This window comes from Amyelois transitella, chromosome 11 (genome assembly GCF_032362555.1).
Source record: "Amyelois transitella isolate CPQ chromosome 11, ilAmyTran1.1, whole genome shotgun sequence".
Taxonomy (NCBI): Eukaryota; Metazoa; Arthropoda; class Insecta; order Lepidoptera; family Pyralidae; genus Amyelois; species Amyelois transitella.
The window spans coordinates 7,253,341-7,276,816 of record NC_083514.1 but is presented as its reverse complement, the minus strand read 5'-3'; the positions used below and the strand labels follow the sequence as shown (position 1 = coordinate 7,276,816).

Here is a 23,476-nt window from a genome sequence, read left to right as displayed (position 1 = left end):
GAGTATTTTACAAAATGCTTTATTAAAGCTAGTGGCTATTGTCTCTGTCTTCTCTATAAGGTATTATGATAACGTGACTGTTTGTCTATCAAAGGAGGCCTAATAATCCGTGGCCAAATAAAAAAAAATATTTTTAAGAAAATAGGCCTTTGCAGGCACTTTTTCACGTCGTTTTACATTTCATTAAATTAAATTTAAGTTTTCTGATCTAATATCTAAGAGAAATCATTATTTTAAAGTGAAGTAATTCCTTTATGTCACACACCTTTGTTTTAATTGACATGTGAAGGCACTCTCACCGATCCCAACAGTCTTCGAACAAAAGAAATAAAGTACCTACTAAAGGTGATTACTCACTCTCACATTGAAGACGGACCCGATCGCTAGTCCCATTCCTTCGGCGACCAAAGACACCACGTTGCCTATAAGGCAGAATGCGATGAACCGCGCCATACCAAACGGAACTCCGACCATGAAGTACACTATAGTACAGAAGAGTACGTTCAGGGAAACCTGCACTGGGAGCTTGGAGACTGTGAGTGCGGCGTAGTATGGCGTGAGGCTGTACCACCGGTTGAAGTGTTCCTTCTTCACCAGTTTCACTTCTTGAGGGTCTGAAAGTGAGAAAATAAAAAAATCATATTATTATTTATTTGACGGCCCCTGTGGCGCAGCGGTAGTACGCTTGTCTGTGACACCGGAGGTCCCGCGTTCTTTTTTAGGCGATGGATTAGCAACCTGTCACTATTTGAATCTCAATTCTATCATTAAGCCAAATAGCTGAACGTGGCCTTCAGTCTTTGCAAGACTGTTGGCTCTGTCAACCCCGCAAGGGATATAGACGTGATCATATGAATGAATGAAAGTATCGTTGAGTTAGTATCTCGTAACTTACTTCGAGGCTAACTCAATCTGTGTAATTTGTCCCGTATATATTTATATTTAGCCAAAAATGCCGTGTGGTTCCCGGCACCAATAAAAAGAATAGGACCGCTCCATCTCTTTCCCATGGATGTCGTAAAAGGCAACTAATGGATAGGCTTATAAACATGGGTTTCTTCTTTAAGACGATGGGCTAGTAACCTGTCACTATTTGAATTTCAATTCCATTATTAAGCCAAACAGCTGGACGTAGCCTCAGTATGTACATTAATAAAATTCCAAACTCTGCTCTTACTTACAATAGCACCAAGAGGCCTTTTGAAGTACAATTATATATATTTTAGTAGTAGGGAATCTTATGGAAATAGCCTCAAACCTTTTTTTGCTCAATTTAATAACGGACAGATAGACGATTTTTTTTACTACCTTTCAAATTAAACAAATACCTACAACAATTTTTGGTCGTATAAAAAAATTAATATTTAAGTAACAAACGTGATGATTGCACGAAACACGCTCAAGTCCGACTCGCACTTTTTAGTTTTTCATTTTGACGTGAAACGGGACAGCGATAGTTTTTCGCGCGATGAAAACGACGTACTACGTTAAATGTCTCTTTCTCTCTTTTAATATAAAAGTTATACTTATCAAAACAATGGATTAATACTTACAAACAAGCACTGGGACCATAATTTGAGTGTAGGCGAAGAATATGACGAGCCCAACACACAACTTCAAGTGGTTGAACATCTGAGTTCCATCGTTCGCCATGTTGAAGAAGCAGATGCCTATGAGAACACCGCACATGATGTGATGAATCAACTGGATCCACAGACCTGAGAAGTTTATAAATTTCTTAATTAATAATAGGTACCTAATTTCTACTGTTTAAAGTTTCTTATTCATCAATACTTCAAATTTAGAGAGAAATTTGAAGGATAGATATCCTTTATGGGATCTCTCTTCACTATTTTTCAAGGCTCGAAAACGTGTGTAGAAAATGAATACATGAAAAATCCATATAAATATCTTAGGAAGCCTCTTTGAAATCTTGATCGTATTGAGGTCTTGATGGTATGGTGTGCACAAATTGCTAATAACCTTATCAACATCTACAGAAGGAAATGTATATAATCCATTAGGTGGCTAAACAATTAATTTATGACAATAAGTCCCTTGAAAAATTAGTACCTTGCCGATTCCTGAAGATTTGTAACACCATCCTGCACAGCAATATGGAGAACTGTTGGCAGTATGTCGTCGCGTATGACCCTGAGTCTTCTGTTTTATGGATCTTCATCCACGCCAAAGAAGAGTTCCCTTGGGAGATCTGACTCGACGATGAACTGAGAGACCCATTTCCCTGGTATTCCGGTACTTTATAAGTGCAGTTTTCATTTGTCAGCATAATCTCTTTCTCAGCGCTGTCGACTTCAGATTGATAGCAAATTTTGAGGCCCATCGCGCTTGTAACTTGGCTCGTCTCGGCTACAGCCAAGGGGGCGTCCAACTTGGCCGATTTGTACAACTTTCCATTCATCATTTCTTCGCATAGAACATCGATGATTGCTGGGTTTTCAGTCAATTCGATTACTGAAACCAAATATATATAATATTTTTGATATTGTAAATATGTTATTACTACTTTAAGACTTTACTAAATTTGGTTTTTTGTCAATTCGATTTGTGAAACCAAAAAAGATTATGAGTTTTTGATATTGTAAATATTTATGTATACTATTGAGTTGGTTCTGTGGAATATTTTTTTTTTTATGTTATTACTACTAATAATTTTATGTTTAATCTTAAGACTTCGGTTTATTAAAATAGCATTTTTTGTTTATTTTACTTACTAAAATCAGCAGGATTGTGATGTCTGGGGCAGGGTAAACCCACGCTTTGTAAGTACGGGACCATTGCTGCTGTGTCGCCCTGGTATATACAGCGACCATCTGCGATCACATATACCTGGAAAAAAATATACATTTCCGTTTCATATATTGCTAGATAACGTCCGAAGTGCTACCTGCTTATTTTTCTCGTGGGAATTTTCGGGATATCCTGTCTTCGCGCTCCCATGCTCTGTTCAAAGAACAGCTTACAGACCAATTTTCGCTATTTATTCCTATGCCCAGCAGTTTCGGCGGTACATTGTCATGAGTTACTCGATTACACAAGTTTATTTTATATTAATTGTTTGATGATGATTCATAATAAAAATGTAAATAGGTATCGTGCTGAACAGTTGTATTAACAGTGAACTTTGTTGAACAAAATTTAACCAATATCGGTACTCGGTATTTTCAGCAGCAGCATAATTAAATTTGAATTAAAACGACAGTATATGTCCGAATGTGTTGTAAACCAAAAAGAGATCCTAGTTTTCTCATCCATACATATAATCACGTCTTTATCCCTTACGGGGTAGACAGAACCAACAGTCTCACAAAGACGTGAAAGTTCACGTTTCGCTGAATTGAGATTCAAATAGTGACAGTTTGCTAGCCCATCGCCTTAAATAAATTTTCTCAAATAATTACAATTCCTTTCACTAGCAGTAAGCATAGGATCAAAGGCTCGTCGTATTCTATTATACAGGCTTCTTCGTAAGGAAACCTTTCAATGTACTTATGTGGTGCGGTCAAAAGTACTTAGGTTAACACAATTATATTAAAATTCTTGGCCCTAGTCATCAATATTACTCACATTGAAATAACAATTGAATAACGTTCAAGTAAACCACAAGGCGTTATGCAACGGATACTGATTATTTATGCGAAATGTTATCTTCAAACAATGGATCTCTAACACGACACTGTCATGGTGGTCACGACCAGCCTCGCTTTACCTGATTTAATATTGTGTGGAGGGCTTTAATAACTATTGTTTACGTTAATTGGTCAGCTAGGTGAATAGTCTGAGTAATTGTTTAGAAAAACCTTTTATTCGGATAGGAACGAAAATGACTTAGACAGTTTATTGCTAGTTTTACGCTTTACAAACTTATTCCCTTACAAATTTACCACCTCTTTTAGAACTTTTGGAGTTTGAAAAGATTTTTAGTACAATCCTATTCATAGTTACGTAACTCTACGAAGTCAATGTCCAGCGTAAAACCATATCAAGTCATCATTTTCAGCGGATAATAGCTTATTCCGTGTAACCTATTCGTTTCTGTAAACTTCTGCATTCTGTAAAATAGGCCTCATCCGAAAAGGAGCATCTTGAAAATGTCCACAATAATTCTATCTAATATATTAAGTATTCTTTTCTGTAATATATCTTACTGTTCTAATACATACATACATATAATCACGTCTATATCCCTTGCGGGGTAGACAGAGCCAACAGTCTTGTAAAGACTGATAGGCCACCTTCAGCTATTTGGCTTTAAGATAGAATTGAGATTCAAATAGTGACAGGTTGCTAGCCCATCGCCTAAAAGAGGAATCCCAAGTTTATAAGCCTATCCCTTAAGTCGCCTTTTACGACATCCGTGGGAAAGAGATGGAGTGGTCCTATTCTTTTTTGTAATGGTGCCGGGAACCACACGGCACTGTTCTAATACATTAATTTTATGGACTGCATGTCTGAAAATACAAGTTTTTTTTTTAGAAAACCTAGCTTGCGTTTCATTCTTATTTGATCAAGTATCGTTTAGAAAACCAAGCATTGCAAGACTCTCTTACTTGATCGAACAACTCCAAGAGCGACGCGGCCGGCTGGTGTATGGTGCACACCACGGTCCTCCCCTGTCTCGCCAACTGTTTCAGAAGCTTCACACACTGCACCGTCGTGACTGTGTCCAACCCGCTCGTTGGCTCGTCCAGGAAGAAAACTGGTGGATTGTTTAGCAGTTCCAGGGCAATTGACAGCCTGCAATTGGTATTACGACGTTGTTATAAAAGGGAAGAATGAGTCATTGGAATAAACCTGACTTACACCATCTGGAATCGTAGTCCGGGTTCCTCTCCAGAGAGTTGCATGAGGATGAAATCGGGACTAACGCTAGAAATTATGATGATGAAGAAGTCATTTTTCAAAAATAGGCGTCGCGCTTTGGTTTTTGAATAAAAAATACTTGTCAGAGGTTAGTATTTCTATTTAAAACTATGACTATAACTAAGATGCTAGATGATTCTATAGTTCTTGACATATCGACCGGAACTTACATCTCGAGGATGATGATTTTGGGAACACTATAGCAGTATTGTATTATTAAGTACGCACAGATCGTGGCAAGTGAAAAATTGTAGTCTCTGCCTACCCCACCGGGAAAAAGGTGTAATTTTATGTATGTGTAGCAGTATTGCCCTCACCTTTTCTTCTGTCCACCAGACAATCGATCAGTCTTCGTATGCTGATGTTCCAGCAAACCCAGCTCTTGCAGAATCTCCTCTGCGTGACCCTTGGATCCTTTGGGGAGTTTCAATTTCGCGGCCACGTCCATAGCCTCCCGGACAGTCAAAAGAGGTTGCAGCAAGTCTTCCTGAGTTATGTAACATGATGACCTTTGGAACTGATGCTCGTTTCTTGGCTGCCCATTGACTAGTAACTCCCCAGTCACTCCAGCAGATCTGTCAGAAAGATTCATATTGTCATTACTTGCACAAGGAGGTGATTCACTATGTAGCGGGAAGGTAGAGGGAACGATTATTCAGGGTCGACCGCCTCTAAAGGGAAAATCTTCCGCCAGACTAGTGTTGTATTTGGGGAACTGCAGCTCCAACGATTTTGAGTCGAAGGTTATATTTTTATGCTCCAATCCGTAGAAACGCTTCCGCGATTGGATCACAGTTATATGTTACTCAGTAAGTAGGTACCTATAATTAAGGAACTCATTTTCATAAATTATAAAACTTTTTGTAAGCCAGTAGTACTTATGTACTTACGGAGATTTATTTTATTCGAGTATTAGGTGTTAATTATGGGAAAACCGGTCGAGCTTGAGTCTCGTGCTAACAGGAAGGAATACTAATTGTATGGTATTTTATAATTAGGCATATAAACTACATGTTGATGTGAGCGGAATTTTGATTAAATATATGTTTTATGAGGATGCAGTGAAAGAATGATCATTTATTTACATTGTATTAATTACTAGCTGTGCCCGCGACTTCGTCCGCGTGGAATAGTTATTTTTGGCATCATATTTATTTTTGCAAACATCCTCCTCGGCCTTATCAATTATAGCTGCTAATTGTTTGACTTTGACTTGGCGACGACTTGGCCCACATCATTACCCGCGACAGAACGGAGACCGTATAGTGAGATGAGAGGCCTTTGCCCAGTAGTGGGATCTTACAGGCTGATACTTTACTTTACTTTAAAATAGATATATAAATATAAATATCTTACTTAATAGGCGGTCACGCGTATTAGAAAGAACGCTGGTTCGCCGTATTAAATGTTTCGCTGCGAATTGCTTATAACGTCTATATCTCAAAACCTATTCGTCTGATTTATATACTGTAAATGGCATTTTAGTCTACATGAAAAGCTGAAAGTAATAAACGTATTTATTTGGATAAGGATTAATACTGAATTAAAGAAAATTGGTTTCAAAATAACTTATGTTTATAATGAAAAAAATAATCTTAAAAATGAACATAAAAGTGGTTATTGTAAGTAAACCTTAAGAGATAGATATATGCTCTCGCGGACTTTTTTGTGGCAAAAAATGAGTACTTCACATCTTTAGTACATTGTTTTACTATATCTTTGTTGGTTTGCGCAGCGTTCGCGTGGAAAGCTCGCAGATGGCCGACTCATTCAACTTTCACCTGCATTGTTGACGTTTCCCGTAGGAAATCCGGGATAAAATGTAGCCTATAGCCTTCCTCGATAAATAGACTATCTAACAGTGAAAGAATTATTCAAATCGGTTCAGTAGTTTCTGAGATTAGCGCGTTTAAACAAACAAACAAACAAACAAACAAAACAAACTCTTCAGCTTTATAATATTAGTATAGATACCTATAAGTAGCAGTATCATATCAATTTGATTAGGCAATTTAGCCGTTCGTCGCTTTATAATTTGGCAATTTCATTAGGTATATAGTTTGTATTCAAATTTAATGCAAATAAATCATATGTACTAAATTGGCTACAAATGGTTACAGAATACACTATAAGGGCCGTGAGACGGTTTGTATGTTTCTAACTTACCTACATATTAAAACGATATAACATTAATTACAATATCAAACCCATAAAATACCAAAAATATATGTTTTATAATGAAATTAGGAAAGATTGCTTAAAAAATAATAAACGGACCTGTAACCGGAAATGGCGTTGAGCAACGAACTCTTGCCGGCTCCTGACGGTCCCATGATAGCAACCAGTTGCCCTGATGAGAATCTGCCGTCCACACCTTTCACTACATCTCTGCGGGTACCTGAAACAAGAAATAAATCCAAATTAAAAAAAGAATGTGTATGAAGCGAAAGAAGTATGGTATTTTATAAGAAGATGCAGAGATCGTGCCAAGTGGAAAGATGTAGTCTCTGACTACCCTTCCGGGAAAAAGGCGTGATTTTATGTATGTTGTGTGAATGTTAAAAAAATAGCAATTTTATGGTCAACGAGGTAATTTTTTATCGTGTATCATTTGGTTCCGGACATTTAGGGAAAGACAACTCCATGAATGTCGTAAAAGGCGACTAGGAATAGGCACATTCATCTACCAGGCTTTTCACCACGATCTTATAGAACATATAGGAACGTGGTGAAAAGCTGAAGCTGAAACTGCAATGGCTAAAGCTTAGATTGCATCGAATGCATAGAAATTGCAATGATATATTTCATTGCGCGGCGCGATATTCCATTGTTTTAGATGAAGTCTGATTAAGTTTTTTAAAAGGCCATGTAAAAGGTTTTGTGGTATCATTTATTACAGTTTCTTCGTGTTTCTTTTTCTCGTTTTCTTTGTATCTAACGTAGCCCGGCACGCACGCTGTAGAGTTGTAAGTAGTTTTTTTTGCAATTCCAAATCACTTTCGCGGCATATATTTGGCACAATAACCCAATTGACAGTGACAGATGGCAGTTTATTTACAGCCAGCATCAACTGGCACACATGAATGGTCACTGCCAAGGGAGTTCAGTGAACCGACAACGGTATTACGAGGTCAGGCTGCATTATAACTGTTTATACTTTGCATTGCTTACACTTATCGTAATCTATCGTACTATATATACATAAAAATCAAAACATCAATTATTTCAAATTTTTTTTTTTAATTTTCAATCACTCTTAACTAGAATACGCTTAAATATTTGGTACAGATGTTATGCATATTTTTTAAGAATATACTGTCCTATTTCCGAGGTCAATAAAGTTTAATAGTTTTAAATATTTGCCCATAAGGTTAAAATCTTGAAGTTCCATCATAAACTGTATGGAGCACATATAGGTATTGTTTGATTGACCATATTTATTGCATGAACGTTAATATAAAATATACAGTTATATATTCTTTGTATTATAAATTATAACTAACAAACGTGTGATTTATAAAATAGAACTACCTTATTAATCTTTGATAATTACATGGGTACTTACGGTACCCACATAATAAAATTGCAACTTCAGTGAATAATGCTCTCACGTGTTTCTATGAAACTTAATGACAAATTAATTTCCACTCTGAGATAATAAACTTATGATAAAAATCTCCAACAAAGTAGTTTACTACCCATAATGATTCTATATTTATGCAAAATTAAAGGCTTCCGCGAACTATCAAATTTAGCTATATTTATTGTTAGAAATTGATTTGCATTGCCGACTCATTTGATAAAATAATAAAACCTTGCAAATTTTTTAGGCGATTGGTGTAGATAATGAAGGCAAATGACCATAAAATTTTTACCAAATATTTTCACAGCTTAGAAATTAACACTGACCTACTTTCACGTTGTCTTTAATAAAATCTAGTTTTAACAATAGCAATCATGTAATTGATAATGTGAGTAGAATGAGCCAAACTACGCGAAGTAGAATAGTAAGGAATCTGCTAAAAATAATGTAGGTAATTAAATACCATTTTTTCTAGTCAAAATACAGCTACACAGAAAAATAAAACTGGAAAAATATCCAATTATTTTCCCAAAATCATGACAACTAGTTCAGCCAACTCTTTATCAAGTTTGAAATTTAACCATGCTCTTATTGTGTAAGTATAAACTAATCTGGGTTGTGGTACATTTTTGAAACATCAAATGATATTTACGACACATGCATTAACGCACACAATTTTCATTTTAATAATTAGTTTTACATGGAGAATGAAACTATTTGAAAACTTTTGATAAGTAGGTAAGTAGTTGATATTTCTTACTAACTGTAGGTAATTTGATATTCATTAATTCACGTGAGAATAATTAACAATAATATAAATGACGGGCTTCTGTTGTCATCCTGAAGTGTAGGTCGGGCCCGTTTGATGAGTTAACAAATGAGTGTCATTCTCATTAGTTGACAAGAGTACGAATTTAATTCGCCTTAAGGGCGAGTACTATGAACATATAAGTCTTAACAGTTAAGTCCCGAGTACACATCAGAAGCAGCGCAGCTTAAAATCGGGCCCGCACTAAGTTGTAAATTTGTAATACATAACACTGGAGAGTTTGTTGTACTGAGTTCGGAAGAAATGCTTTTGATGTGCTCATAATTTAGCGATTTAATCTTGGTGAACGTGAATCAGCCTTGAAGCTGTCTAACTGCATATTAGGTTCGATTTCGGGTACTTTGCTATTGACAATGATTTGTTTTGTAATTTAACTCTTGTTGTATGTAGTTTGACTACGAAGCACAAAAAAACAATAGTGAATATGACGTTAAGAGTCTTTCGATAACTATAAGTGCCCGTAAGGTACAAATACGTGATACATATGTATACCTACCCACGTTTGCCTGTTCCCAAAAAAAAAAAAATATGCTAATTTATATATATTTTTTTAAATTTGCGACTTGAAATTATTTTAATAACCATAGAAATTAAACACTATCATCCGGGCATAGGTCAATGATTATATAGCAGCTGTATGATTATATGGGTGAGTCAAATAATATACACGTGAGCTAAACGTACTACATTGTTTGTATGACGATGATTTCCAATTTAACTTAAATAAAAAATAAAAGGAGTACGTATGTATAGTAGGATTTCTACCAGTATAAATTAAATTTCATGCCCAGTATTGCCAATATGGAGTAAAACTATAATACTAAGAAGCTTACTAAGCTAAGATCTTTATCGAAAACTATTTTGGTCACCCCCTGGTGTTCTATAAAATTCTTCGTTGAACGAGCTTTATTTTCAAAACCAAATGAATAAGGAATCATCAATCATTATCTTAATTTATATGGCAGTATGATTTTGTAGACTACCAATAATCCAAGCTAAGAATCTAGAGAACTTGGCTTAAACCATCAAGGCAAGCATATAAACATCTCTATATCTCTTGCGGGCTTGACAGTACCAACAGTCTTGTTGTCATTCAGTTGTCATCTGGCGACAGGTTACTAGCCCATCAGCTAGCAAACTCTTACTCTAGCAAACAACATGGTTTCCACTGTTAAAAACTATAAATCGTCTACTAGCTTATCATAGGTTGAAGTAGGTACAATTTGATGGCCATGCCATTCCGCGACCATGAGTGATGCTACCTAATATTGTATCATCAAGGTTATATGTAAGGTTATAACAATCTGTCTCTAAATACATTAATTTTATTACCTTGCCGAAATTATAAATGCTAAGTTCTCGGCAAGTATATTTATTCGTATTATCTTCTTGGCCTAGTTCTAGTATAATACTTTACGGGGTAGACAGAGCCAAAAAGACCATGGAATCGGAATTCAAATAGAGGCAGGTTGCTAGTACATAGCCTAATCCCAATTTTAATTAAATAACAAAGTAAATTTAAATGATACAAACATTTTCGAATAAGACGCCTCTGCATTGCGCTTTCCACCACTTAGGTACTACACGACTAAATACACGCAAGCGGAGCTGCAGCCGGATAATTTAAAATAAAGTCTAGAAAATAAGCCTACTTATAAAAAGACTATATAGTTGACACATAGCTATATAATATGACTAATCAAATACCGATAAAACGTTTGTAATTCTAATACATTCGCAAAGAAGTCATTGTTTTAGCGGAAACGCATATATGTATAACAAATGGTGACAATGGCAGTACTTTGGAGCTTGTTTAAATGCACATAATCTACTTACATGAATATATTTTTAAACACAGGAATATGATTTGATTTATGTTTGTATGCAGTTGACAAAACAGGATAACAAAGCTACAATCTTAAGTTATAGAGATCGAAAATATATGCTAAACTTTTTTAACATTTGAAATTCTCGATTGAACTATTAATCGTGTAGTTTGTAAGTATTAGTTACGTGGTGGGAATTGCACAGTAAAGATGTAAAGTTAGATAATGGTGCGTAAGACCAATTTTGGAGAAATTTAGAAATATATCTGACCAATTATTACGGGTTCAAAACATAACAAAGTATAATTACAAGTAACATGGTAAACCTAAACTTTTCTATGCCAATCTGCCGGAAAACACAGCTAATATTATGGTTATATTGGTCCTTAATAATTTTATTCAGTGCCCTTTGTACGCGAAGTTCCACTCCATTGTAATATGTATTCAAATAAATAATGAATGCCAAGGTTTGTTTAGTTTTCTTCCTAATTTTAACTGACTGGTAAATCAACTTATTGACTGAAGGTTAATTTTCTGAATAGACAATAGCCTGTCACAACAAAAGTAATATTGACACACAGACATACCACGTCTCAATCCCCTCCGGACTCCTGGGTAGACAGAACTAGTCGCGAAAAGACTGAATTGTAATTTAAATATTTTAACAGGTTGCTAGCCCGTCGCCTAAAAGAAGAATCCCAAGCTTATTAACCTTTCCCTTGATTGACTTCAACAATCTGCACGGCGCGCGGCGGCGGGAAAAGCAGCCAGCACACACTATTTTTTTTATTCGAAATTTTTTAGTTTTTTTGTTAAACCAGTTTAAAAAAAAATAGATAATTTATAACTTAAGGTATAAATCGTAGTATGTAAGAAGCTTTACATTTGGCTTTGTAAGCGCTTCCCGAGAAACGTACTAGTGAAATTTCAGCTCAATTTTGTATGTATGTACTTGGTATTGATTAATTAAAATTCAACACTCATTCAGGTATACTGGAAGAGAAATAAATTATTTGTTTTATGACTAAGTAGTGAGAGTAATTTATTATTCTTAGAAGGAAAAATTAAATAAAATTCTGTAAATAAACTGTTAAATATTACCTACACTTTAGATCGGATAATTAATTATCGCGATTCGGTTTGTTAAATTTTTGTAACCAATTTTTTTCTTGAGAATAACGTTACCTTCTTGTTTTACTTTTTAGTATTTTTACTGATATCCACATCCACACTAATAATAAAGAGGAATGATTTGTATTTTTGTATGTTTGTGTGGAATAAACTCAAAAACTACTGGTCCGATTTTGATAAAATTTGGCACAGATATAGAATAGACCTTCAAAAGTGACATAGGCATAAATTTGTTTTTACTCTTTATTTATTTCAAAATATAAAACACAAAAATATGTCCACCCGTGCGAAGCCGGGGCGGGCCGCTAGTTTATAATATTTGTAAAAATTAAAAGTCAATTAAAGTAAACTTTGGATTCTTCTTTCAGGAGATGGGCTTGCAATCTGTTTCTTTCTTATTCTCAATCCTATCATTAAGCCACCCAACAATGTTGTTTGAATTGTTTAAACTAATAACTCTGACCTGTTAAGGATAGCATTTGAAATAAATTCATTATGATTTATAACTTTAAGATTTACGATTGTGGAACAAAACGAGAAATTGAGGAATTATAAACGGAAGTTAAAACAAGTTAACCTATTGAATCGTAAGCAAACTTGACAGGTCATATGTAATCTGTCTAATTGAAACACGGATTCGCGATAAGGATGACTGTGACCCACATTTCTATCAATGCGCAGATCACAGTATCAACATTAATGGCATGATCTCGCAGTTTAGAAGGTTATTTGGTGTCTTGGATCAACTTTACTAGCTTCTTACCGTGGTTTTGTATAAAATCTTAGACAAAAGCGCGTGAATCATAAAACGTTCGTAATATGATTTTTAACCTAATACTTAGAGGAGAAGGTGGTATTGTGGCCCCCTACTTTGTTTTTGAGGCTTTATAAAAAAAGTGAAGTACCTAAAAACTTGAAACATACTTTATAGGGTTCTTTAATCATTTGTTTATGCATATTTAACTATGGAATAAATAAAACTCGCACCAGATAATCAGAAATAATATTTATTCTTAAGTAATCAAATTTGGCATAATGAGATCAAGTGATGGTTATGTGGCACCCTGGGGGGTCATATTAAAAGTATTGCACAATTGAAACCTAACGGCAAAAATCACAAATATAATAGTCGCCTTCTGGACCTGCACAGGCTGTATGAGCCCATAATTCGCAACTCTGACACTGTATCCATTGCTCTCCAGGTCTGTCATTTGAATAGTTGGTTTCGCAGAACACGCAGAGAACATCTGTATTTTCAGGAACTCTATTCAAATGTGAGCTGTCATCACCGGAATCGGTATTTTTTGCTTCACTGTCAGAGCTACTGCTGGATGTAACATCTCTCTGGCGCCGACCAGCTTGGCTAGTGCCTCCTCCACCGCGATCACGCTGACACCATCTCCACGAGGACGTCCTCGTCCTCGTCCACGCGCTCGTCCTCGAGTCTCTGCTAAGCGCAAAGATTCAGTCAGTTGATTTTTGTAAGGCGATAATGTAATTACTTTTGCTGTTGTCGTCTTTCTACCGCGATTAGAAGTCCTAGTCTTGGCCCGAGGTATTGGCTGAATGTCCTCTGGAAGAATCAAACTATTCTGCGGTTCTTGTGGCTCTGTATTTATGCCTGGTGGACATTGGCCAGCATCAAGACTTGTATCATCATTATCAGGCATAGAAGATGTTTGACCACTGCTAGATGCTTCCGCTATAAAATCGACGTCTGTGAATACTTGAGGATTGAAAGTATAGATGCCAGTTGCACGAAAACCATTAACTGCAATTTCTCCCGTCGTACTCCTAATATATGCCCGGCCAAGAAGCTCAGCAATGTCGAAAGGTTTCAGCAATCTTTCAGAATGCAAATGAAACTTCCGAATCTCCTCACTGTAATAGCATTTTACGGCGTCCATGAAGGTTTTGTCCAAAGGTAGGACCTTGTGCGTGTAACTCTATTATTTTTACGTTCCGAGAATGGCTGTAATGGCCGTCAAAGATAAGTAATATAGGAGATTCCACATTTGGGTTTGTTTTATCAATGAAATGCCTGAACCATTCAGTGAACAAATTCGATTGGATCCAACCAGATGGATGGACTTTACCAATCGATCCAGGTGGAGCACCTTTCTTGGTCTTACATGTAATGTGACCCCCGGGACCACAATACAACCAATGTGAGGGGGTCGCATTATAAATATTGATATTATCAAAACAAACATACCTAACATATTTATAAAATGCTTAAATTTCATAATTCCGATGAAATCCCGCAGAAGAATGTTCAATGAATATAACGTGCAAACACAAAAATACAAGTTCAATAGTTTTCAATTTTTACGCAATTAAATTCACAGCAGTTAAAAAGTTTTCTCACAAACGTGTTTCGACTGATTCAAATGACGGATAAACGAAGCGACTTCTGACGGATTTGATGGGTGCTAAATATTGCTGTCACAACCAGCATTTAGTTCCACCAAAAATATGCGATATGGCGTTATTAGAAAGTATTAATATCAATGGGGGCCAAAATACATGCGGGGGCCACAATTGCACCTTTTCCTCTACCTTTTGAATCCCTAATTGCGACAAGATTTTTATAATTGCATTATATTTTTGGGCAATTAATTTTGCCTATAGCAATGTACTAACTATACGGATAAACATCTCAAAAAAGATCCATAAAAAATGAAGTAATATCCGAGCTAGACCACTATTATACTTTTCCGATTCCGAAATGTTACGCTTAGTAGCCACATTAACTAGGAATAAAATCGTAAATTACAAAATATCTGCCTAGAGCCGAGAACAATGTAATGATTCTACGGTCTACTGAATAATTACAGCTATCAGCAGCACTAGGTCATAAAGATCATCTTATTCGGCTCAAATTTGCAAAATAGCAGATTCTTGTTTTAAATTTTATTTCGCCTTCAAAAGTCTTTTGCCCATCCTAGTTTAATGCATTTTCTACAATTAAGTTAATTGTCTAACTCATAAGGGACATTGAAGTAATATGCGAGTGCAAAAACATCACGCCTTTGGTCAACCAAAGATTTCACCCCCATTGCGAAGTATTGATTAGATGCCTTATCGAATTAATCGGACGTGTGAGTTTCCATTCTCTGTACATAAGTAATATTTATTTCAAAATATAGTACGGTAAGAATGCCAGTCTAGTTATATTGAAACTTTTAACATACTCGTATTAATACGTGTATGCGCACAACAAAAATCTATATTGAAATCTCAATGATTACTTTTATTGTACATAAACGTTCGCGAAAACAAGATGGTTGAAACAAATAACTTGTAATTATTCAATATCAATCAATCGTCAATCAAGGATTAACCTTCGATGATGGTTCAAGTTTGCATACTACTGCGTCTGCGTTTGTTCTTTCTAATAAATACACAACAAAGCATTTATGACGGTACCTATCTCATTGATGTGAAATAGACAAACTAGTAAATTATAAATTTAATATTACTTGTACTTTGTACTTGTAATATATCAATCTTACAAACACGTGGGGATGGATTTATGATACACATGGATTTATCTCTTACAGGACGAATACAGGATTAATTTAAATTTTGATTGTGACAGATTGCTTGACTAAAAAGAGAATCTGAATAATAATTATTAAAATTACTGTGTCGTTAACGCAGATCGAAGGCAGATTTCTTTTTCAAATCTTGAAGGCTTCAGGTAAAAAAGCAATCTAAAAACCATAAAATGCGAAAGATATTAAATTAATGATCAGTGTGGACTGAGCAAAAAAAATTTAATTATAGCGGAAATTGGAAAGATCCTGAAAAGCCTCTGCTTGTCCTTCCGCCAAAGAAGCATGTCTATCCACATCTAGGTATATTAATAATAAAGAGAAAAGATTTGTATTTTTGTAACGATTGAACTCAAAAACTACGAGGCTAATCCAGCCTCGTAGTTTATGAGTTTTGTTGTTTTGTTTCACGAATTTTGGCACAGATACATAATAGACCTTCCAACAGTGACATCTACTTTATTCTGGAATTTCCCACGTTAGCAAAACCCCGTGAAAAAGCTAGTATAAAGTAAGTTCGATGAGTCAAATAAAACGACCACAGAATGTGTTGCAAATGAATTACGTGGGTTGCATTGAAAAGCAAAGTCCACTCGCATTGTCCGATAGATAAACTATTGTAAAACAATAACTACGGATTTAAATAGACTGAAAATGTCTGCCTTATCGCAAACTGGAAACCACAGCTGTAACATCGATATTTAATTTTATTGCGGTACTGGCTTTTACACACTGACCACATCGTGATGCAGAAACAAACAGACAGAGTTACTTTCGAGTTAACTATAAAGTTAGGAGTACAATTTACCAACTTCGCCTGTGGGAATGACCGAAATAAAGTTAAAAAATCGCAGTCAAAGGCTAGTACAATATACTTACCTAATATTGTACTAGCATTTGCCCGCGATTTTGTCCGCGTGGTTTCCTTTTCCCCCATAAGTTAAAAAATAAAGCCTTTGTTCTTCCTCAGGGTCAATTATTTTTACAAAATTCATCAAAATCTTTGTATGTATCTATATATCTACATCTTATGACTGTCATGTTGGTTCTGTCTGCCCGGAAATAAAAAAAGACGTCAATAATTTGTGTTAATAAAAAAGGGAACAAGTATATTGTAATTGTTTTCGAAACAACTGAATTACTTTGTTCGGCATTCTCCGCACGATGCCAACAAAAATGACGACAATTTCACGTGTCGAGACTGAAGAGGAATTGGCTTCATAAATCTTCATGGCGTTTAATTTTAGCCGATTGTCGCTTACTTCTGCGTTAATTAAGGAATAAAAGCCACTTTAACGATAATGGTATTGTTCCAATCTGATAGGTCAAAGTTCAATTTATGTTTTCCTTGAAGAAAAGCTCGTTTCTTCAGACATAATATTTTAAAACACAACATAAAATAACACTCAATTTTATTTGTTTGATCTATTTTATGATTATTTCTTGTAATTAAATAGTAAGAACATAATATATGTTCTATCTATTGTTTAGTTATTGACAATTTCCTACTAACACTTAACGAAAATCTATTCAAAAGTGATACAAATAGAATTACTAAAAGTCTTCAATTTCTAAAGCTTGCGGCCTTGACACACGAAGCCCCAATTAGGTACAGCTTGAAATATGGTCAGTTCAGGCCATTAACACAAATTTTATTCACAAACTGATGATTAACGTACGTAAAACTTACATAAGATAATATATTGAGTATAGATGTACATATTTCTATAAATAACCATGAAATTGCCATTTCCTCATAAAAGAACTGGAACCACCAGTTGCGTAGTCATATTAACCGGTTCAAAGTTCCCATTTTTTGCGCCGTTATAATATTAATAATCTGATCCTAAAATATGTACATGTACATACTTATAATACAAGCTATAAATAACCACGGAAAATTTCCTGTTACTAATACTTTTCACAAAAAATGCATAAAAATATTTTAGTATGAATACCCTGATTATAATTACTTCTTATGCGTCATTGTGGTTAACGAATAAAAATACGGTTGAATTAACTCGACTTTGAACTTCCCAATAGCCTTTATGCCCAGGCAAGAGATATGCCTTAGTGAACTAAGACATATCTTTTGCTGCGTCATATGACTTGAAACTTAAACGGGCGCAGAACTAAATCAATCAGTAGAAAGTCTCATTATCTTTTTAGTCGTACATAAACCGCTAACCATCCTATCCCAATTCCAATCCCAACTAGGTCTTGTTATGCGAAAATATTTTATTACATTTTCACAGTTAAAGCTCTGAAACGATTTTGATATAACTTTGTACTTATATTTATTATTATATACTCGTATAGATTTATTTAACATTGTTTACAAAAGTACGCATAATCAAAATGAGTCTAGCTTTATTTTTGTAAGGAACGATCGATTTTAGACTTCCCGAAACGACCGAGCTTGTATGAAGAGAGTTATGAATGTGGATGAAGCAAAAGAAGTATACAAAGTCTTAATAAGGAGTACTGAAAAAATATACATTTCGTAGCACTCCTGTGTCATCATAAAAAATACAAATACGTATTCGTACCAAAATGCAGATTTTTGTGTTAATTGTCTCTGAGCTAGCCTGCGGATAGCCAGATAGACATACCTAGTTATACCATAAAACCTTCGAAATATTAAAATTAAAATAAAAATGGCAAAAATGCAGTGAAAGTTATCCTTTACTGTCACTTAGTTGTGAAAGTTATCTTTCATACAGTCAGTACCTATAACTTCAACCAATTTAATTTGATACTTCTCAACGAAACATACTTGGCTCGATATTTTACCGATAACTACATTAAGATGGTGAGTGTTAATTTATTGTAACGTATTTATTGCATAAAAATTTATTTTTAAATCTTGATGGCGGAATGACAGGAATTAAGATACAGGCCTAAATACAGCCTAGTCATTATATTTTCAACTTCCGTTTAAAATTGTCATTTGACCTGAAGATTCATTTCGGAAAGAAATTTCTTTCCTATAACACGCTATTGTTTGTTTTGATAGGTACTGATGAAAATTGTCTTTTTTAAATGATTTCTTTTTCTTGTCAGTATCAGATCAGTATCAGAGTAGTAATAGATCAGTATCAGAGTTAAATACACGGAACATATTGCGGGCAGAATATCTTCTTCTTAGTCGTGTCACTCTTGACAGAGTGGTCGTGGTCATCATGTAGGTATGTTGGAGGCGGGCGCCAATGTGCGCCCTACGATGTCTCGCCATTTCTCCCTGCTGGAAGTCATCCTGCTGCACTCGTTAAGTGAACCGCCAATCACAGACTTTATTTGGTCGGTCCATCGCATGAATATAGCACATATGATATAAATATATACGAGAGATTACACAGATTGAGTTAGCATCGAAGTAAGTCCGAGACGTTACAAGAAGAATCTCGCATATATCTCAACGATACTATATACTATATTTTATAATTAATACTTATTGAATTAAAAATCTATGACCCAGGCCAATCAGAAAAAGTTAGTTTCTGATCATTGTCCTGGCCGGGACACGAACCCGGGACCTCCTTATCATACGATACTTTTGGTTTATGACCTACTTTACCTTAGAACCATATTTTTATAACGTGAGTGCCGATCGTGACTTCTTCGAGGTGTGCAGATAGGTAGTAACAAAAAATTAATAAGACAGCGTAAACTTGTTTTCAGCTAAAAAAATAAGAACCTGGTCTATTTAGATCGGTTCGATGACATCAAAGCTAGCTTGACGATGCTCTTTGAAAGTGAAATCTGTTTGTTCGCAGAGTTGACACGAATATCTACTAACACACATAGGGACGAGTGAATTTTTTGTCTTGTCATAGCAGAAGAGTAATCTCGACCTTATATGACTTCGACCTATTCTTATCTATAAATTCGAACCGCAGTTAAGAGGGGACCCCAGGTGAATTAAAAAACGATGGAAAATAGCCTGAATGAACAAGGTTCCTCGAGATGTTTGTACTCATCATTAAATCAATTCAGCTAAATTAACCAACATTTATAAAAAAAAATTCATAAGGTATAAGTCAAATTGACTTAGACAACCCACGGAAGTATGTTCTTGGTTTTATTCTTTTCTCGAGATTTGAAGTCAATAGCTGAAAATGCAATGGTATACCAAAATAAAACTGTATCATAAAATTGAAACTAATATATTTCTAATCATATGACTGTAACATAATTTCCATATAGGTACCTATATGGTATTCATTCATTGCATAATAAAAACCATGAGGAAATTGATTCGATTTCCCAAAGCGCTTACAACAATTTTGTTATAAAAACTATGCCGGTCGTTAAGCAACTTTCTGGCTCCGATAAAACATTTCTAATCGTTCAAATTAAACAAATACGTCTGTAGGAATTTTTGGGAAAAAGGTGTGTTTAAAAACCACTTACCCTTTTTTAGGGGACTCTTCACCGTATATTTCAGATTTCGAAACTCCAAATCCATATTTGAATTTGTCTGAAACAAAAAAAAGTCCGTTATGTTATACGTAACTAAAAATCAAAAATCTTTAAATAATGTTTTGGTTCAATGTTTTTTTACCAATTTTTTATTGATAACAAAAACCACAATGATAGGAAACGTTCACTTAGCATTAGACTAACGTAATTAATAACTATACTTCATATAAAACCTGTGATGTACTTGATTATTTAAGAGTACTATTAAATGGTCTTGGACTAAACAATAAACAACAAAAACAAAACAATACTTTGTTATGGCAGTATTATAATTTTTATGCAAGTATTGTAAATAACGTAATTCTAGAAATTCATTAGAAAGAAAAATGTAAAAATAACATTTTTATCACTTGCAATGTGTTGATCCTAACACTAATCGTGAACCTAAGTAAGTTTATTTTATCGTCGTAAAACATTGTAATGACTAAACAGATAGAAACTACAGAGTCGTTAAGAAGCATGTACGGTCAACCGCATATCAACCCTGTAATTAACTACTTATAGTTATAACGCGGTATTAGAGACGAATTTACAGATTGCAGATTTGAAGTAAATGTTGATAGGTTGATGTACTGTTAACTGTACATAAAAAAGTGTAAAATGCTAATTAGGAAGATAAACTTTTATCTTAGTACTATCCGTTCCATTCGCTTCAGGTCAAAGCAGATGATGTAAAATTTGATAGACATAATATAGATAGGAAAATAAAGAAAAATAAAGCAACATACAACATTGACATAATCTTTCTGTAAGTATCGGTACCTGTGGCACGCTTGCCGTAAATCTGAATAATCCCCAAGTTGTTCTGGTACAAAATGCATTTTCATTCTATACTACATTAAAATTATGTACATTAAATTTAAATAAAAAATATAATAAAAACAAAAGCATTTGGTATGCAAATCATTCCTGAGTGGGAAATCCGCATCGTCCATTACGATCGAGACAATTTCCTCTTGCGTCGTGATATTTAAACCAATTATTTCTGCCGAAGAATTACAATTACATGGAAATGATTCCAGCGGGTCGTGTCCGTATATGTAAGAGTTCAAGGCGGTACAACGAACCGTGCACCGATTTAATCGATATTTCGACGATATGATTCTCGATACACTTCCTAGACAAAATGTCCCAGTAAGTTCATGCGTCATACATAAAATCGCGATTCTTTCCTGGGTAGGCGGAGTCTAAATTCATCCAAATTTACCATTCCCTACATGCTATTTTATTTTTTTTTATCTTCTTTACTATGCAGATCCTGGGTTAAGAAAATGTTAAAGTCGAAATCCATACAATTTCATTTGCAAGTCTTTTCTTCTTCGTCAAGTGCTAAGTGGTGTCGTAGTTTTGAAATGATGACCGGACCAATCACAAATTTCGAATTCCAGAACCATGGTTCGATCAGAGTTTCAGGTGGCAATCGGAATCGTGCAATAGCATATTGCACAGCAGACTAACGTAGCTATCAGACATGGTTCTGGTGGACCTAAACCAAATTCGAATCGCAGTTAATTAAAAAGACAGGCACACCAAGCTATTGCAAGGTATTCATGAACAATCTTCTTCCTATAGTCCCGGTTGTATCCTCACCACTCTGGAGAGGAGCCCGGAGTATGCCTTTGCCACCACACGAATTTTAACCGGCACCTTACCGATTCGACCACCGACGCTCTCTAAATTCGCATTCATGAACAATGACAAGATAAAATCTTATCAAGATTTTCCATCGGAACTACATCGGGGTCTCACAATGAAAACACTTTATAGTTCTATGATCAACTAAAAATAGGGAGAGGAGATAAGGCAGATATTAGCTTTATCAAAGATCGTGAATAGCCCCACGGGTCACCAGAGGACGTGAAAACCTGGTCACAGTCACAGGTCGTGTTTCTAAATCTAACCAATTGAGTAACCACGACCTTCGAGTCATTAGGCAAACGCCGTAATTCCTTCACCACGAGGCAGTTACAGTTGGTGACATAATACTAGGCTAGCAAAATAAATAAACCTTATCTCATCCAAAGTTAAAAAAAAACAGACTTCATACTTGGAATTACAAATTCCAAGACAGACGTTGTGTCCCAAAGATATGACTGTACTCGAGGGATTTGCCATAAACTACTACTGTATCGAATATAGAAAATGTAAGCAGATTGTAAATTCTGAAATCTCTCTGTTTTGATTTTATCATCCTCTTTCCTCCTTGCGTTTGTCCCGGCTGCATCATCGCCGTAGAGGAACCACATCTGACTACGATCCAAGATTGACAAATTTTACACAAAGTGACTCTCGTCTCACTTTCGCAAACTTGCAGGCGTACTAAACCAATATTATTAGATCATGGTTACATATCCAGTTGCCCAAATATGAAATTTTGTCCTTACGATTTTTTAACTAATTCATACCCTTATTGACAAGACGACATTCAACACTAACTTGACATGCTGTTATTGCCTACATAATGAAATTCAGATACCACCTCCATGACTGATAGTACAATAGTTACCGTTTCACATTATGCTGTCATATTTCTAAGGTGTTTGTAAATTATATGACTAATTAAACTATCTTTGTTGTTACTAGCACCTCGTGTTGTTTTTTTTTTCTTTTTAAAAAAACCAGTGTGATCCAAGTCTGTCAAGATGAGAACGTGAAAAAGGGAACGACCTCATCATCATCCTTCAGTATTTACAAAATGATTGACGGAACGCCTCTTACAATCACTAAATATTAAATTCGACGCTAAAAACGGACAGCCGAGACATACAAGTACAAAATAAAAACAAACACTGAACATGCATTTTTTAAACTGCATGTTCATTCGTCAGTGGCAAGTGCTGCACCTTTAAAAGTTAATCCGGTTTACCAGCTTTTACTTATGGTCAAGTACTTCCTACTACATACATACCAGCCACTAGACCTATTAAATCCTTCTTAGGGCCAGTGCCTACGCTTAAATTAATGATCTTTCGTGCTTGGATGTCCAACCGCAGTTTATCTTTAACATAAGAATGTAAAGTTTTAATTTTAATCTGGTAACAAGACTAACAAAGAACAACTAGTATGCCAGCTGCTTCTTTTTCCGCGCTTTATTCGCGTTATAACAGGTAATTAAGGGAAAGGGTTTTAAAATAAGGTCCCTTGTTTTAGATGATATGCTAGCTGCCCAGTAGAATATTGTATT

At 35.2% G+C, this 23,476-nt stretch overlaps 1 protein-coding gene across 1 annotated transcript in view; it reads right to left on the bottom strand.

Moving 5' to 3' along the window:
- LOC106135090 (ATP-binding cassette sub-family G member 1) overlaps nt 1-23,476 on the bottom strand; it is a 41,855-nt gene that overhangs the window by 4,229 nt on the left and 14,150 nt on the right. Inside the window, exons 2-9 of the mRNA XM_013335285.2 lie at nt 20,224-20,290; nt 7,162-7,282; nt 5,202-5,459; nt 4,572-4,758; nt 2,736-2,850; nt 2,074-2,475; nt 1,554-1,718; nt 358-614 (exon numbers count right to left, since the gene is read on the bottom strand). Coding sequence (XP_013190739.1) covers nt 358-614; nt 1,554-1,718; nt 2,074-2,475; nt 2,736-2,850; nt 4,572-4,758; nt 5,202-5,459; nt 7,162-7,282; nt 20,224-20,278 — 1,560 coding nt within the window. The 5' untranslated portion in view covers nt 20,279-20,290. The remainder of the gene's footprint in view (nt 1-357; nt 615-1,553; nt 1,719-2,073; nt 2,476-2,735; nt 2,851-4,571; nt 4,759-5,201; nt 5,460-7,161; nt 7,283-20,223; nt 20,291-23,476) is intronic.